This window comes from Balaenoptera acutorostrata, chromosome 10 (assembly GCF_949987535.1).
Source record: "Balaenoptera acutorostrata chromosome 10, mBalAcu1.1, whole genome shotgun sequence".
Taxonomy (NCBI): domain Eukaryota; kingdom Metazoa; phylum Chordata; class Mammalia; order Artiodactyla; family Balaenopteridae; genus Balaenoptera; species Balaenoptera acutorostrata.
The window spans coordinates 83,371,474-83,389,613 of NC_080073.1; the positions used below are offsets into that span (position 1 = coordinate 83,371,474).

An 18,140-nucleotide genomic window follows, 5' to 3' on the forward strand; every position below is an offset into this window, starting at 1 on the left:
ACTCTGGGTGTGAAGGAAGTAAGGAAACAAAGAGGGCCTGGCAGCCTCCCGGGGTTTGGGATGTGGAGGAGAGCCCAGGAAGGACGCTCAGAGGATGGTGGTGGCAGCAGGCAGCACTTCCTGACTCATGAAAATGTCCAGGTCCAGATTGGGATCTTCCAAATCCAGTTTCAGAAACTTGTTTACTAACGTCTGGCAACTGAGGGGAGAGAGAACAGTGAGATTTATGGAAGCATGGATAACAGAATCCCTGAGCAGAGGGAAGAGGATGCAGCACAGGAAACCTGAGACCTTGAGAATTTAGGAATTTCAGGAAGAAATTTTGAATCTTTAAAGGGCAAGAGGCTGTCTGAGTCCCTGAAAGGGGTAGAAGAGCTGCAGAACATGCTAGAGAGAACAAGGACCCTGGGCCTGCACTCACTTTTCCATTTGTTTCTCCTTTAGCAGCTCCTTGACAGGCTTGATGGGCTTTCCACTGCAGATCAAGTCTGAGACCTAGGACCAAGGAGGAAGGGGCAGAGGTGGGCGTGGGTGTTGGATAAGACAAGAGAGAGTAAGGGTCAGAAATGCCATGGGCCCAGAAATCCAGGTCCCTCGGAGAAGCAGGGACAGTGGGAGCGAGCCCTGATGGAGGTGGTTGCTGTTTGGACCTCACCTCCTTGCCACGAGCAACGAGTTTCTCAGGAAGCCCAGCCTGGGCAGCTGTGTGGGAGGCATGGCTGGCATTGGCAACACCTTCGCAAACCTGATAGAAGAAGACAAGGTCATTCCCATCTTCACAAGTCTCCATGTTCTTAAAAGAGAAGAAAAGGGGAATGTTATCAGTCATTCTGCTTCCTGCCCCAGTCCCTTGGTCAGTTGCTGTGGAGAGTGAGAAACAGGAAGGGACATGGTCCCTGTGCTCAGGGAGCCCCTGTTCTGATGGAGAAGCCAGTTCCCAGCTCAGGGAAATGCTCGGCCTAGGGGCCCCTAGGGAGCTGGATTGGTTTCCTCACCAAATACTGCACGAGGGGCCCCTGTGGCAGCAGCTGTAGCTGAATGAGGCTCAGAAAGTTGGTGGCCACGAAGATGTGGGGGCACGTGGGCCCAAGCGCCAGCCAGTGTCGGATCACGGCCGCCAGAAGCGCGAGCCCATCCACCTGTGCAGAGGGCAGGGGTGAGGCTGTGGAACCACAGGTGCCCCGTGCGCCCCTCTCCTCCTGCCGGGCCTCTCCCGCCTCACACTCTGTTTCTTTTCCACCCACACACCCCTATTCTTTTCCAGGGGTGCAGCCGCACCCTCTTGCTCCTTAGCCCTCCCCTTCATTTTCCCCTCCTTAGCTCCTCAACAGCTTCTCCCCTTACCGTGTTGGTTCCCTTTCCGAATTCATCGATAAGGACCAGCGACCGCTCGGTGGCATTGTTCACTGCTTTCGCCACCTGCTGGGTACCAGGTGGACAAGGGAGAGTTTCAGAAACATTCGAGGCCTGTAACGCACTGACCACAGTCTGCCTGGCAGTGAAGCTGCTTGTGTATGTGTCCACCCGACTGGACTGCAAGTTCTTTAACGGCGAGACACATGTCTTGTTCATCCTTTCATTGCCAACAGTGCCTCACACAAAGCCGGGGATCGATAAAGGTTCGCGGTACTGATTCTCCTGGTCTCTGAACTGGGTGCTCCCTGCCCCTAGTGCAGAGAGCAGGCAGAAGGAACGCTTTTCCTGTTCTGAACATTTTTCACGGGCAGGGTTCCTTCCCCATTATCCCCCTCCCCCAACCCTCCCTCCTTTTGACCTGGTTGAGGTCGATCATGAAGGTAGAGAGGCCAAGGGAGATGGATTCACAGCTATGGATTCGGGTGAAGATGGCGTCTACTGCCCCGATTTCTGCTTCCTCTGCTGGCACAAAGCTGCCCACCAGGGCCATGAATGTGATCAAGCCTACCTGAATAGGGGAGGAGACAGGGCCCAGTGCCTCGTGTGGCTGAGGTGAAGGTGAGGCTAAACTGAGGGAAGAACAATAGATCAAGAGAGATGGACACAGTTTAACAGAAGATCACAGCCCCTTCTGCTCGCTTTAGAATCAGTAAAGGGCAGGGAGTGAGCAAAGGCACACTTTAATTCAGAGGTGGGGGAGGAGAATTCAGGCCATGGAATGATCATTAGAGCATGGCTCTCCCTCAGGTAGAGAATGAGAACTTGGGAGGAAGAGGAGCAGCGGGTGTGGGTTATGGTCTTTTCATGACAGCTGGGGTCAGAACACAGTGGGAGAAGAGCCATAGGGACCTGGGTTGACTGGCAGGTGGGGGATGGAGACAATGGAGAAGATTCCAGAGGCCCAGTTTGTAGGGATTCCTCTACCTGTTTGAGGTATATGCTCTTCCCTGAGGAGTTGGGTCCAGTGATGACTTTGACCCTCCCTTTGTACCCCCCGCATTCTGCGGAGTTGGGCACGAAGGTTCGGGCACAGAGTTCCATCAGAGGATGCCTGCAGTGGGTGGAGAGGTACCTTGCACATGGCCTGTGGATGCAGAAGATGGGGCCTTTGGGCCCCTCTTGTCTATGCCTCCACCCTTTTCTGTTCTCACCTGCCATTCTGGATTCGTACCCCAAGGAGCCGTGTGGAGTAATGGGGCCTTGAGTAGCCATAGTCCCGGGCGGCACTGGCAAGAGCCAAGAGGACGTCCAGGCGGGAGGCAAGGTCCAACACCCGGGTCAAGACAGCTGCCCGTGCCAGCACCTGACACTGCAGCTGGTACATCAGCAGGGTCTCCTGGTCTGGGGGCAGATAAGGGAGGGAGCTGGGGGTCAGCTCCAGGGGAAAGTGAAGGAGAGACAAAGAGGCCAGCAGAGGGACCCAGAAACAGGCTTGCAGATACCATCTGAAATACCCAGAGACATTCAGAAAAGGCAGAGTCAGAGAGAGAAAGAGAGCGAGAGCAATAGCAGGAAGGAAAGGAGCCTATCAGAATCATCTCCATGCTGCCCGCTCCGCTCCAGCCACTCGCTTCTCCTCACCCCGGATGTCACAGTGCAGGTCCCCCAGCAATGCATCCAGCTCCTTGGTTCGAGCACTACGATAGTGAAGCTTCTCCTCTGAGAGGAACTGGATACAAGGGTTCAAAGCTACGGGCTTTGCTTCTCTCGATCCTCATCCTCTCTAACCCCCGCTCCAGCCCTGACCTTGATTTCTTTCTCCTTTGTCTCAGAGCTGGTAAAGATCAGAGTAAAACAACAGAAGAGGGATCCCACATTGGGCAGTGCTGATGGGGTAAGGCCTTCCCCTCAACTGCTCATTCACTTTCCTTATCAAACCCTACAGAGGTCAAGGGTCTCACCATGAAGTCCAGACCCTCAATCTCAAAGTCATTGGTCTCCACCATGGAAGGCAGGCGGGGAATACAAAGAAGGAAGCCAATCTGGGGAGAGTAAAAAAGAGATAAAGCAGAGAGTGATGCACTGGGCACTTTCTTTCCTTAGAGGAAGCCAGAGTCCCCTATATCCCCCAGTGCTTCCCTCAGGGGTCTAAAGCCACCAAAAAGTGTTCATGTTCTTCAGATTTCTCCAGGGTTTTCTTATCTACTAATGTGTCCTTCATAAGCCTAATGTCCCCCTAAAAAACCCCTGGGGAGCACACCCACCCTCCTACCCTCACCAGAGGGATGTAGATGACACTGCATGAAGGAATACGGGGGTCCAGATTTTCCAGCTCCTTCCGAGCCACCTCAGTGAGGAAACTGGGAAGTCCTGTCAGCCTTCGTTTTTCTAGGAGGGTGAAAGACACGTGGATATCAAAAGTAAGGTTCCTGCTCTGGTTGCGATGATTATCCCCAGTTGTAGTGGCCGCCTACCGAGAATGGTACCCCATCACTGGGCAGGCTCATGTTTCAGTGCTCACAGGCCCATCCGTACACCTAACACTCACTCTCATCAATTTCAGGATCTATGTTGGGGAGGACTGTAAAGCGATTTTCAGCAAGACTGCCCTCAAAGTCCACCTGAGGAGACAAGAAGTCCAGGTTCTTTACATCCAGCACCATCTCGTCCTGTTCCTCACCTCTACTTGGGCCCCTTCAGTCCCTGCTTTAACCCTAACCCTCCAAGCCTCCAAGAAGATCCCTGATATTTTGCCATCTCCTCTCACCATCCCATCCCTTGGTCATCCAGCAGACCTCAGTGTCTCCCATGCATCCCCATCTTCCACACCACATTCCCCAGAGCCCAGTCGTTCTCTATTATCCAAACCCATCTCTCTCCCCTAGTTTCCCAGGAGCTCTGCCTCTTTCCTTCCACTCACCACTTTCCCAATGAGGCTGGCAATGTGGTGTAGGTCATCAGAGAACTCTTGGGCAATGTCCCGAAAGAGCTGAATGGACTGGGGCAGGGAGCGGCAAGCATCCCTCAGGCCCAGGGCACTGTACACTGTCTGTAGGAGAAATGGACAGAGGAGGGTGGCCCATACCCAGGCCGGGCTTAGGCGAGGGGACAGGGATGGACTGAGAAGAACAAAGACCAATTGGGAAAAACACAACAACAGAGACAGAGAGAAGATCTCAAATGCAAAAAAGAAAACAGTGAGAGAGAAAATGGTATCTGCAGAACCCTTCACCAGGCACCACACTAAACACTGAGGCTCCAAAGACAACAAAGACAACTGGGTCCCTTGTCCTAGATGGGCTCGTGGTCTAGTAAGGAAGACAGAAATACACCCAGAAGATTTAAAAATAAAGTGGTAGGTGCTTTGATAAAGATTTGTACAATATCCCAAGAGAGAAGTTTGTACAGAGGAAGGAAAAAGAGAAATAGGGATATGAAAGGCAGAAAGAAGTAAATGAGCAGAAGGGGCAATGACAGCATTCAGGTAAGAGACAGCAGGAAGAGAGGATGGGTGAGAGTCACTGAGAATTAATTCCCCAGCGTGAAAGTCAGTGTGACCTGAGGTGGCTGCTCTAACCAGGGATTAGACTGAGTGGATAGACCCAATCCAAAGGACATTGACTGAGCCTCACTCTGTGACAGAGGATATATAAAGTGTGTAAACCAAAGGGTTTATAATCTAGCCATGATGGAAACAAGCAACAAAAACAATGACTACCCACAAAAAAGATTGACCAAGTTGTGAAACTGACTAAAATTACTAAGGAAGTTCAGAGAATAAGACTAATATGGGCTAAAATAGTTGGGATAGCTTTGCAGAGAAAAAGAAATGAGCTTGGTCTTGAATAAGGCAATTCCAAAGGGAGGAGGGTATTCTGGGTGGGGGGAAGAGCATGGGCAAATGAATAGAGGTAGGAATAAGAACTAACACTTACTGAATGTTTACTACCCGCCAGGCAATATTCTAAACTTTTTACATGTGTTAATTTCATTCAATTCTCAAAATAATCCTAGGAGATAGGGACTAGCATGACTCCATTTTACAGGTGAGCAACCTGAAGCACAAAGAGGTAACACAATTTGCTCAAGTTCTCACAGAGAGTAAATAGAAGAGCTGGGAATTGAGCCCAGGTGTCTGGCTTTTAACCACCATGCTATCCTGAGCAGGAACATGGTGGGTCTCCCAGGCAGAGTGCTTGAACGCAGAGCCTGGCCTGGCTGAAGCCAAGGATAAATGTTAAGTAGTGGGAGGGGATATACAAATAGTCACACACATCTGCTCACGTAAAATAAAACTGAAACTACTTTATGTGTTAGGTAAATATACTGTAGAGGGCTTCCCTGGTGGCCGCCTGTCAATGCAGCGGACACGGGTTTGAGCCCTGGTCGGGGAAGATCCCACACGCCACGGAACAACTAAGCCCGTGCGCAACTACTGAGCCTGCGCACTAGAGCCCATGAGCCACAACTACTGAAGCCCATGCGCCACAACTACTGAGCCTGCGCTCTAGAGCCCACAAGCCACAACTACTGAGCCCACATTCCACAACTACTGAAGCCCGGGCGCCTAGAGCCCGTGCTCTGCAACAAGAGAAGCCACCACAATGAGAAGCCCGCACACCGCAACCAAGAGTAGCCCCCGCTCGCCGCAACTAGAGAAAGCCCGTGCGCAGCAACGAAGACCCAACGCAGCCAAAAATAAACAAATACATTTAAATTAAAAAAAAATTTTTTAGGCTCTCTCGCCTTCTGAGATGGCCCCCACTCTGTCTGTGGAGTGTGCTTCTCTCTAAATAAATCCATTTCTTAAGTATCACTTTGTTTCACACTGAATTCTTTCTGCAATGAGACATCAAGAACCTCAAATTCACTAGGAACAGAACTATAGCAGCTGCTGCAGCAAAAAAGCTGGAAACTGAAACCATGCACAGAGGAACTTCAGACAGTCACTGGAAACTTCGAATAGCAGTGGAGGAGTAGCTGGAAAGCAGATGTTACAGCTGGAATTCACATTGCTATCTTGAGCTAGGTGGTAGAAGCCACATGCTGAGGATGGCAGAACAGGAAGACAGAAGGAGACTGGGTCACTGAGGACTTTATGAAACCACCCAGCAATCATGGACTGCTTATTTTTATCCTTTTCTATAAAAGATAAATAAACTTAATCTTATTTAAGCCAAAAAAAAAATTTTTTTTAAAAAGGTTATCTATAGGTGGAGAGAGGAAAAAGGGATAGAAGCTACAATTAATTGACTATACCTTGTTTGGGAGAGTTGACTTTGGAACTGTGTAAATATTCTACATAATTATAAGATTAAGTTTTAAGAAGCAATTATTAAAAATCAAAAAAAGAATGAAACAAATGAACATAATGTATATCCAGATAGTGACATAACCACTTGAAATAGTGACTAAAACTCAGCAATTTGACTGTATATCCCTAGGGAGAACAGAAAGAACTATCCCTCCTTCCCCCCAAAAAATCTTAAACAGTGTTCAATAATCATATAGTTGGTAGTAAGGGTGATATTGCTATTCTAAGATTGTTGTGGATGTAATGTAGGAAAAAGCAAATAAGTGATACTTTGATTTTCTCATTCCTAGTGTTATTGAGACACAGAATCTCCAGTATGGAAGAAGGAAATATTGAAGAGGATAAAAATGGAATATACAAGGTAAGAACCCTGTAGTGCTGAATTTAAATAGGTGATATCACAGATGTAGAAAACAAACTAATGGTTACCAAGGGGGAAACGGTGGGGGAGGGATAAACAGGGAGATTGGGATTGACATATACACACTACTATATATAAAATAGATAACTAATAAGAACCTACTGTATAGCACAGGGAACTCTACTCAATACTCTGTAATGACCTAAATGGGAAAAGAATCTAAAAAAGAGTGGATATATATATTTATGTATAACTGATTCACTTTGCTATACAGCAGAAACTAACACAACATTGTAAATCGACTATACTCAAAAAAAAATTAATTAAAAAAAAAGAATATAGATATAGTGATCTCTGGATATCTAAAAAACTAAAACAAAATAAATAGGTGATGTCAGTACTAATTTATCATGTATTTTATTTTTTTTAAAGTTCCTAGATCTGTCCACAGAAAAGGCCTACAAGCAAAAAGCAAAACATGCTGAGTACCCTCTAGCATTCACTGTGGTATACAGAAATACCATTTCTCACTAAAAGGAACCAGGGCTCCTCAGAGAAATGTCTGGTTCCGGGTCAGAACGGGTAGGTGTAAATGGTATATCTGGTACATCTTGTCAAACCAGAGAGTGGGGAAGCTATCCAAGTCTACTAGTGTCATGTTAAAGGACTCAGAAGCCAACATGAAGAGGCTCCCATTGGCCAAAGATGGAATAACTCGAATATGTGTAAAGATTAAAAATGCAGTGAAAAAAAAAAAAATCAGTGGCCTGAAGCACGAAGAAATCTGTAAGTTTGTAATGATACTAAAACAACAACAGCAACCAAAAAAACTCATTGGTTGCCTTGGAGGATTATGGAACTAATTTTGTATTTGCTGATAGCTGGACAGATAAAATCAGGGGGAAAAAAATCAAGCAATGTTCTGTGATATCACTAGGTAACCAAAGAGTAGATGAGAGGAAGTCTTCCTTCCAGAAACGTTCTGTCTAATAAATGAAGAAAGAATGACAGAATTAGAATAACACTACTTTGCAATCTCTAAAGAACTAATGGACTTAGATATTAAACATCAAAGACTGCTAACATCACAAAAGGAGAGTCAGACATACTGACATTATGTTCCTCCATTTATGAAACACTATTGAAAAAAATTAAACTTGAAGCTGATCAAGCTTCTAGATTCAACTATTAATTTACAGAAATTTTAGAAGAGGAGAGAAACATGTCAAAAACAGGGAGTGTAATCAGTGAAATTCAGGCTAAGGAAAACTCTGTAGGACAAATAATCCAGCTTCTTCAACAAATACATTGCAAGGGGGAAAAGATATATATATGGAGAGATGGAGAGATGGGGGGAGAGGGAGAGGGAGGGAGGGAGGGAGGGAGGGAGGGAGGGAGAGAGAGAGAGAGAGAGAGAGAGAGAGAGAGAGAGAGAGAGAGAGAATGGTGAAATGGAGAAAGAACCCATAAAGGAGACTCAGAAAGACATCATCCCATCGCTATATGAACATATTTTGATCCTAATTAAACAAACTGTAATTTAAAAAAATCATTACATTTAAGAGATAAATAGAAATTTAAACATGAGATAATTGATATTAAAGAATTACATTAATTTTTAGATAAGATAATGGCATTGTTATTCTTTTTTAAAAATAATTTTCTTTTAGAAAGCATATTGAAATATTTATGGGTGAAATGACATGATGGCTGGGAACTGCTTCAAAATAATCCAGGAAAAGGAAAGTGAGAGAAGATATACATGAAACAAGGTTTGTATGAGTCAAAGTGTTAAAGCTACATGGTGGGTACATGGGAGTTCATTGTATTATTCTCTCTAAATTTTTTTTGACAATTTCCACAGTGCAAAGTTTTTTTAAAAGTGTTGGGATAAAGTTGGACCGAGTGACGAGAGTAAAGAGGGTTTGGAACACATGCTGGGGGTCTTAACCTGGACTTCTAGATTCAAGAAGGGAGGTCTTACCTTGTAGAGAACCTGCCAGTCACTGACCTTGGTGTGGGACAACTTCATGCGTTTAAGAATCAGCTGGAGTCAAACAAGGAGACAGCCGCTGTTTTCCTTCTCCCACCCTAATGCCCCTCAAGATGCCCAGCATCCCTCAACCTCCTTCCCCACCTCCCTGCCCCCAACCCCGAGCTCACAGGTACGTTCTTGATGTGACCCAGCAATCGATGCAGCATCTGAGCCATGTCCAGATTCTGGGGTAACAGGAAAAACTGAATGACATCCAGACGGGAATTTAGTTCCCCCAGGTCCTGGGTTGGACGTGTGAACCATAGCCTGGAAGTGAGGGTTGGAGTGAGGAGACCAGAAATTACATCTGTTCTCATCACTGTCTTGATCTCAATTTGTGAAAGTGTGCATTTGGAGGTCCCTGGGGATTGTGGCAATACGTATCTGCACTGGTAAGTACAGTGTCCTATCTATGCAGGTGTGTTTACTTGCATCTACTGAAAATCTCTGGATATGAGCACAACTATGTGTATCTCGGTTTTGATGGATATGACCATGTGTCATTCCATGTGGATATGTGATGGAGTTTGTCAATATTTTAGAGGGAGAGCAGTGTGTTGAGGCATTTGAATGCCAACACTCTAGCTCTCTCTGCAGCTGAGTAGGAGTGAGTCAGAGTTTGTATATCTGTATTTAGTGAGTCAGAAAGAGTTTGTATATCTGTATTTAGCTATTTTAGCTGTATTTAGCTGCGACATTCGTCTTTTCATGTTTTTCCTGTGAAAGTATATAAATGTTCCATGTAGAATAAGTCCTCAATTCATGATAATGTTCATCCCTGCAGAGAAGAAAGTATTGGGTAGAGATACTTAAAGGGCTTCAATAACATTGTCTTATTTTTAAATTGGCTAGTGGAAACACAGAGGTTTATATTATTATTATTATTATTATTACCTTTTCTGTGTCTGAGGTTATTTCCTAATAAATTAAATTATTATACAGAAATAAATGTCTCATCTGTGTTTGTCTAATTCTGGGTATCCCTATCTCCCTGTGGCTATGAAGAGTGTGAGATTCTACAAGGACCTGGGAGCCCAAGGATTCTTTCCTACATTAAAGCAAGCCATTAGGCATACCATTTTGTATAAGAGCCAACCTGTGAAGACACTGGGGCCTAAGGATGTGTATCTCACACTGTAGTCTACGGCCAGTTACCCTGGGTTAGAACATCCCAGGTTAGAATGAAGTGGAAGACTCATGTGGATTCGAGGGTGGGTTTTAGGCACCTCTGCTCCTTGGCCACAGCGGAGCAGAGGTGCCTGAGGCAGTGTAGGCCAGTCTGTTAATACCCTCCCCACCTGGAGAGCACGAGCCTCACCAGACTTTCTTATAAAACACCTGGGTAGCTCTGACTCATGTACTTCGAGTGCCTGGAGGTCTTAGTCGAGCCAGACTCAAGTCAGCTGAGGGGATGAGGCCCTTAGAAGGTAAGCAAATTGTCCAAAGTCATGCAGCTAGTAAGAAGTACAACTGGATCTCAAACTCAGGTCTCCCGCCTGCTAGGACAGTGCTCTTTAGAGCATACTGTGACATTTAGTCACCTTCCAGGTGCCCTGTCTGGCTTCAGGCCAGCTGGGCCCTTGGCTGATCATCAGATTGTGATTCTATGCCCTGCAGGATCCTATCTAAGGAATCTGCACCCCTCCCTCACCTTTAACTCAGTTCTCTTCTCCTTTGAGAATTCCTTCCCTTTCATCCCTGGTTGAGATTAGGGATCTGCGCCTGAAGCACTAGAGAACATCGAGGTAATTAAATCACCCCACCAATTACCTGGAGATGGCCTCAGAGATAATCCTAAATTAACCTCCAAAAGACATACATTGCAGGGCAGGTGGCATGGGGAAAAGATTGTGCACCTGCAGGCTAGCAAAGGTTTCCTGAGTTTTTAGAGATGATGTAACCAGTGTGCTTGCATTCTACTGCGTACAAGGCCATGTGCTGAGCTAACAGGAATGGGCCACTGCATAGAACTCACTCACAGCTATGAGGGCAAGTAGATTCACCAACTAATTCCAACCTGATGTGATAGTGCAACTAGAAAACATAAACAAGCACTATGTGACCACACAGCACAGTGCATGTCAGTCTCCTCAGAGGTGCCTGTGAAAGCTTCACCAGAAAGGTGATAGTTGGGTTGCAAGAGGATGTAAGACTTTGACAGGTGGACAGCAGGGGAAAGACTTTCCAGAGGGAACAGCATAAACATAGGCTTGAGGAGGAATTCCCTGGCGGTCCAGTGGTTAGGACTCCGCACCTTCACTGCTGAGGGCCTGGGTTTAATCCCTCATTGGGGAACTAAGATCCCACAAGCCACACGGCCGAAAAAACAAAACAAAACAAAACAAAACATGGGTATGAGGAGGTAAGCCTGGAAATTAAAACTGAGGGGCCCTGAATTCCATACTGCTAAGGATGCGACCCTTAATCATGCAGGTAACGCGGAAACCTCCTGAGGTTTATGTTTTGTTTCTACTTAAGCTTTAAAAAAAAGGGGGGTGGGGGAGTGACATGCTCAGACCTCTATTTTGGAATGAAGAATAGATTGGAAAAAAGAAGCGTTTAGAGGCAGAGACCAATTTGAAGGTGAATGCAATGCTCCAGGTTAGAAATGAAGATAGCCAGAATTAGAGCAGAGGAAAGAGGGAGAAGGGGATGGCTGAGAGAGACATTTCTGGATAGAATCAATAGGTCTCAGTGAATAATTGAATATGAGGGGTGAGGGAGAAGCATCAATCCAAGGTTCAGAGCCTGAGAAGCTATATTGCCAGCAATGCCATTAACCAGAAAAGGGAATGCAGGAAGAGGAACAGGGCCAGTGGGTGTCAGTTTGGATGCTCTAAGTTTGAGCTGCCTATGGAAATTGCAGGTGGCGATGATGTGCAAAGAGCATTCCACATATGGAGCTCAGAACTAGAGATACAAATTTGAGAGTCATCAGAGAACAGCTCAAATTTGAAGTGTGTTTTTAATAATTAAAGATATTACCATGTGTACATTGCTGTCTCGTGATTCTGCTTCTGCTGCGTGTATGTGTGAAAGTCCGTGTATCATCAGTGGGTACATGTGCATCTGTGCTGACAACGTAAAATGAGAATAACACTAGCTACCACATGGGGTCGTTGTAAGGATTAAATGTATTTAGCCAGCATTCGGGAAAGCGCAGTTGTTTTCATTACTACTAAGGGTGGTGTGTTTGAGTCTACAGATTGCCTGCATTAACCTGTAGCACGTGTGTGACTCTTACTCACCTGAGCAGTTTCTCTCCCCACTTACAGCGGCATCTGTTGAGGATTCCTGTTGGGAGTTGGGGTACGGAGTGAGCCTGTTACAAGCAGGGTCAGGGAAAGGAATGTATGGATGTGTCTAAGCTGAGGCATCAGGGTCAGAGGTTTGGGTGTTCGGCTGGCTGGCCTGGGGGGCGTTCCCCAGATACAGGACACAAAGGCAGCCAAAGCCAGAATGTGGCCACAAGTCTGAGCCGGGATTACCTTACATGGGCTTGGGGGAGGGAATGGGCACTCACAGGAACACTCAGCCAGGAAAATATGCAGAGCAGGCATAGTTAGACTCACAAAAAGCCCAACACATACACGTAAACATTAGACACAACCCACTGAGAACCACAGTGAAACCATGTGGTTACTTGGGGTGATGTCCCCAATACACCCTAAAGCCTGAAACAACTATAAGAGATAAAGACTCTATGCAAAGCAAACATGGGAGTTATGCAGTTACATAACTCTCCTCTATACATAAGGCCTCCCAAAGACCCTAGACAGGTACACCACTAGTAGGAATATTCATACAAACCCAAGGAATAAACATGGAATTGGTAAAGTAAGAAATGATACTCAAATGACACTGGACAACTATACTGGACAAGGTTTCGGGAAGATGCCCAAACTGAGGGAGAGTACAAAGAGGATAATAAAGCTGGATTGGGACTTCCCTGGTGGTGCAGTGGTTAAGAATCCACCTGCCAATGCAGGGGACACGGGTTTGAGCCCTGATCTGGAAAGATCCCACATGCCGCAGAGCAACTAAGCCCGTGCTCCACAACTACTGAGCTTGCACTATAGAACCCGCGAGCCACAACTACTGAAGCCCCCGTGCCTAGAGCCCGTGCTCCACAACAAGAGAAGCCACCGCAATGAGAATCCTGTGCCCCGCAATGAAGAGCGGCAACTAGAGAAAGCCCGAGTGCAGCAACGAAGACCCAACGCAGCCAAAAATAAAAAAATTAAGAAAAAAAAAAAGAAGCTGGATTGGAGCAGAAGAGACAGCTGGCAATGGGATGAAGTGGAAAGAGAAGGGCTGGGATACATCTTTGGAGGCAGCTGCTTTTCTGGCAGGCCTGTGTAGTTTGGGATGAGGGAGGGGGCACACCTACCAAAGAGGCTGAGCCCCTCCTTGAGTCCACTGGCCACTTTGTACACTGAGGGGTGAGGCTCACTCTTAAATATCTGCAGAACACTATTAGGGAGAAATTAGGGTAATTTGTATTTTAAAAGGCAATTGAGAAAATGGAATGGGGATTGGGAACACCTCCTGAGATCAAGTCTTGATGTAAGGTTTGTCCCTCACTGCTCTCTGCCTCAGTTTCTCCCTTTAGAAAAGGAGGGTGACACCTTTGTGCTTTTCTTCTTCTCTCCCCTCACCCCTCTTCTCTTTCCTTCAGGGAGAGAGCTCTTAATAGCCCCAGGATTAAAGAAATTGGAGCCCCGTTAAGGATTATTAGAGCATTAAGCTTAATCCTTCTCCCTCCCCAAAGATGACAGCTTGCCTCCATCTCCTTACCTGTAAGTGTCTTGATCTATGCTCACCAGATGGGTCCTGAGGACAGAAAACAAGCAGAAAGGAAGGTGGCTGGGGTATGAGAGGTATGAGTTCATTCTTAAGTTATACCCGCTTAGCTCTCCTTCAAGAGTACTGTCTCAGTTTTCTCCCCAGAGCTCCACACCCTCTCAGGAGCTCCTGTGTGTCCTAGAGCACTTTACCAGATGGGTCACTGCCAACGCCCCCCATCCCGTCTTACTTTCCAGGCCTCCCAATCCCACCTTACTTTGGTTGAGGTTAGGGTAAATGACCTACAACACAAATTTCTTAAAGCCTAGGATGGGGACGCTGACGTTATAGTCTTCCAGTTCAACCCCGATTCTTCTTCGACCCATGAACTTCAGCAGCCCTCCAAGTGCTCGAACCTAGGAGGGGATCAGTAGTGGAGGTGGGGTAAATCCCAACGTCTTGGAGGCTGGACGACACCAGGGAAAACTACTATTTTCCAGGGCTGGGCTAGTATCTCCCAGGACTCAAACCTAGTCTCCAGGTGCTTATGCCTTTCTCTAACCTGCTGCAGCCCAGCCCTTATCTTGCAGGACTCATCTCACCGTGAGGAGGCAGTCAAAGGGGATGATGGAGGAGAGGAAGAGGATTTTCTCAGTGGCAGTCATGGAGTCTGGGATGAAGGAGTAGTTTCCAGAAAGGAGGCGCTGTTTGCTTATCTCCAGGCCTATTTTGAGGGAAGGGAGGGAAAGATCTTATAGCCCGATTCTTCACCTTATTTTAAGAATGAGAAAACAGAAGCAAGAGAGATGATGTGGCTTGCCAAATTCACACAGGCAGTTAATGTAAGGCTAAGACAAGAACCAAATTTTCAGACTCTTTATTCTACATATACTATAAAGAAGTTTGGCTGGGAACATAAACTGAGAAAGATAAATGGCTCAGGAGAGTAAGATATCTGTCTGGAATTGGGGATTTGGGGTCAAAAAAATCACATTAACAGAGGAACTAATAACATGAATGCCCTAACATCTAATTTAGGATAGAACATTCCCTGTCCTTTTTGCAAAACCTGGGAAGGTTATGGAAGTGTCTTCTAGATGAACGAGGTCACTGAGGCAGTGCCTTTTTTTTTTTTTTTTTAAAGGGGCAAATGGCTTTGGCTTAAACGGGAAAATGCCAACAATCAAAGCTGACCAAAAAGTGTTACTACTCCCTCTTCTCACGGAAGGCCCTCATCCCTAGACAAGCCTAAGCTGCAGGTTATTAAAGGGTAGGGATTAGGAGAGATCGTGGGGAGACTGGTCATGGGGCTTGAAGAACACAAAGGTTTAGAATGAGATAGGGCTGAGGGGAGACCTCTGATGATGAAGGTGGAGTTAGGAGAAAGAAAACTGGGATGGGGGATTGGGCAAAGCAAAAGGGAGGAGATACCAAAATCCACACTTGGCAAATATATGATTTCAGGTCTCTTAGGCTCTCTGTGCTCTTGGGAGGCTGTGAGGGAGGCAAAGAAAGGGCCATCAGTCTGTACATCTCAGTCCTTCTGCCGCTGTTCCACCTTCCCTCTCACCCAATTCTGGTCTCCTGGCTGTAGCTCCCCCCAAGACCCTTTAGTCTCCTGGAACATTCCATAATTTAGTCCTTCCCCATTTTCCCTCTCTCCCTTACTCAGTCCTTACCAAGCTTCCCCAGAAACCGAGTCATATTCTCATCCTGTTTGGCACTCGTGACAACAGACTGGGGATTGATTTCATCCAGAACTAGGAATGAGAATGGAGACCAAATGAGTTCAAGGATCTTTATCTTTTGACTAAGAGGGAACCTGTAGCCCTCCCCTTGCTATCTCCCTTCACCCCTCAGAAACTTATTTCCTCCCTCTAAGAGTAGGGAGTGCCCACCACATTGGGAGCATAAGTCAGAGTCAGACATGAGATTAGAAAAGGAAAGAGTAGTAAGACTGATGGGGTGGTGGGAGGGAAGAGGGGTGCCCAGGAGATTATCACTAGACTGTAAACCCTTAAAGGACAGACATGACTGTATCTCCAGCTCCTGGTACATTTGTGAATAATGAGATGAATTCCTAAAAACAACAAAGCGGGCCTCTAGAAGTCAACCTATAAAAATAGATTGAGTCAGGTAAGGACCTACGAGTGAAATACACTTCTAATCCCAGAGTAGAGGAATTCCCAGCTCTGTCCTCACCTCTCTGGAGCAGCCTGAGGCTCTCGTGGTCTGGGGCATCTGGCATAAAGTAGATGGTGGAGTCACTAGTGTCATAGTAGGCAATGCCCAGGTATCCTGAGTTCCACAGCACACACAGATGAATCTGTCCGGCAAGGAAGAAAGGAAACTAATATTTGAACCACTCGTTAAGTGCAGGGTTGAGGCATGCCTTATTTAATTTAAATTATTTTATCAACTCTCTGAGATAGGCATCGTCACCCCCATTCAGTTAACGTGAAACCGACATTCAGCGGAGGGAAGTGACTGGCCCAGCTCTTCTTCCCAGCCCCTTTATAATCTAACAATCAGACGTTCCAATCAACACCCTGCTCTCCAGATTCGAGCTCTCGCTCCTCCGATATCGCCTCTCCGCCCCGCCCCCAGACCTCCGCGGGCTCCTCCTCTTCCTCCTCCTCGGCCTCCCGGGGGTCCGGCACTGGGGCCGAGCTAGGGAAGCTGGCCGAGGCCTCCCCAGGTCCCGGTCCCTGCGGCGTCCTGCCTGGGGTCGCTCCTACGGAGGCCATGGCCTTGGAGGCTCTGTGGATGAAGAAAATGAAGGCGGTTCAGGAGCGAGATCTCACCCGCGAGGAGGCGGGGGTAGCGGGGCGCGCAGAAATGCAACTCCACTGAGAACTAATGGGAGAGGGCTGAGGGGCAGGGCTGCTAGGGCCTTCCAGAGCTGTGGTCACAGGTGCAGGGCATCTGGAGGGGCGACTTCTCGGGTATTTCACTAAAGTACAGACTGTAGAAAACACCACTCGCCCCACCCTCATTCCTGTCACGCGGAGGTTGTATTTGGAGACGGTCTGAGGGTCCTGTGGGCCAAGTTTTGCACGCCTCCTCTCTCTGCCCCTGCCAACCAAGCCCCCAAGATCACAGCCTCACGCTCTTGACTTCCCCACCCAGTAGCGGACAGCTCGCGGCGTTTTCCCGCCTTTTCAGTCACCTGGGTCGCGACGTGCGCGAAACCGCGTCACTAAGTGTCGCGGGCCTGCGGGAGGGTGCGCCGACGCGAGGGCGGGGTGCGCGCGCACACGCCCCGCCTTCTTAGCCGCTATTGGTCGAAGAGACCCGGATCCTGCCTAGAGATCCAACAGATCTCTAGAGGGAGGGAGGGGACCGCAGAGAAGGGTGGACGATGATTGGCCTATTCGCATATGGGGCGGTGCCAGAAGTTCAAACTTCCCGCCCTCTGCTGTTGCCTAGCAACCGGGCCTCTGGCCCTTGATTGACATGAGGTGGAGCCTGTGAGAAGGTCATTAGCAGAGCTAGACTCCGAGACCCCGGAACGGGTCTAGGGGCGTTGGGTAATCTGGAGAGGAGGCCGACCTTAAAGGAACAGAGGCGCGTTTTTTTTGGTTTTTTGTTTTGTTTTTGTTTTTGTTTTTTCTGGAGAGTGGCGATAAGCAACAGTAATTCAACCTATGCCAACAATTCTAACTTAATATTTATAATGAGCTTAGAACAGTGCCTGGCAAACAGTAAGAGCTACGTGAGTGTTTTAAATAAATAAGCGGAAATAAGAAGCGAGACTCCTATCTCAGCCCACCTTTGCCTGTTTCCTGGGTGCAGAGTATGATCACTCCCATAGGGACACCACAGGGCCTAATTAATAATTTCAGCGCCCCAAGAGAAGTTGGAAGAATTCGAATTTCACCAAGTTCTGGCAGAGAGAAGCAGACCTGCTAAAAAACACCTACACCCCTACTGAAACGTGCCCCTACCCCTGCACACACACACACACACACACACACACACACACACACACACACACACACACCTCTAAGGACAGAAGGGTGTCATTCATTCATTCTGGGCCAGGTGGTGGACTCAAAACAGGGAACATAATTAAATCCCTACTCCATGAGCCTAATTTTTGAGTGTGTGTGTCTGAGGGGAGGAGAAGCAAGGAGATAGTGAAGGAGAAAGAAATAAACAATCATATACTTTTTTTTTTTTAAATAAATTTATTTTATTTATTTATTTTTGGCTGCATTGGGTCTTCGTTGCTGTGCATAGGCTTTCTCTAGTTTCGGCGAGCAGGGGCTACTCTTCGTTGCGGTGCG

At 47.1% G+C, this 18,140-nt stretch overlaps 1 protein-coding gene across 8 annotated transcripts; it reads right to left on the reverse strand.

Moving 5' to 3' along the window:
• Positions 1-62: 62 nt before the first annotated feature.
• MSH5 (mutS homolog 5) lies at positions 63-17,100 on the reverse strand. Of its 8 annotated transcripts, none has more exons than XM_007193960.3 (25): positions 17,021-17,100; positions 16,461-16,611; positions 16,054-16,177; positions 15,531-15,611; positions 15,283-15,345; positions 14,454-14,575; positions 14,158-14,267; positions 13,864-13,899; positions 13,457-13,539; positions 12,315-12,360; positions 9,195-9,333; positions 9,016-9,078; positions 4,277-4,405; positions 3,905-3,977; positions 3,635-3,744; positions 3,318-3,398; positions 2,998-3,085; positions 2,568-2,757; positions 2,341-2,467; positions 1,775-1,924; positions 1,345-1,419; positions 996-1,139; positions 656-793; positions 422-495; positions 63-199 (listed from the first exon to the last, which is right to left on the reverse strand). In XM_007193960.3, exons 2-25 carry the CDS (start codon positions 16,596-16,598, stop codon positions 88-90), a joined length of 2,496 nt encoding a protein of 831 aa, XP_007194022.1. In that variant the 5' UTR covers positions 16,599-16,611; positions 17,021-17,100; the 3' UTR covers positions 63-87. The 8 variants fall into 8 exon arrangements, with proteins under 8 accessions (XP_007194022.1, XP_028017595.1, XP_007194020.1 ...); XM_028161794.2 differs by having other exon boundaries at positions 656-745; positions 1,345-1,422; XM_007193958.2 differs by having other exon boundaries at positions 1,345-1,422.
• Between the last annotated feature and the right edge of the window lie 1,040 nt (positions 17,101-18,140).

Excerpts from the sequence above, each read along its gene's own strand:
- MSH5 (XM_007193958.2), bottom strand. The coding sequence starts at position 16,598 with ATGGCCTCCGTAGGAGCGACCCCAGGCAGGACGCCGCAGGGACCGGGA. Across the intron at positions 9,334-12,314 it reads TGGGGAGAGAAACTGCTCAG|GCTATGGTTCACACGTCCAA; the intron begins GTGAGTAAGAGT and ends CCTCACTTCCAG. Across the intron at positions 3,978-4,276 it reads CCAGCCTCATTGGGAAAGTG|GTGGACTTTGAGGGCAGTCT; the intron begins GTGAGTGGAAGG and ends TTGTCTCCTCAG.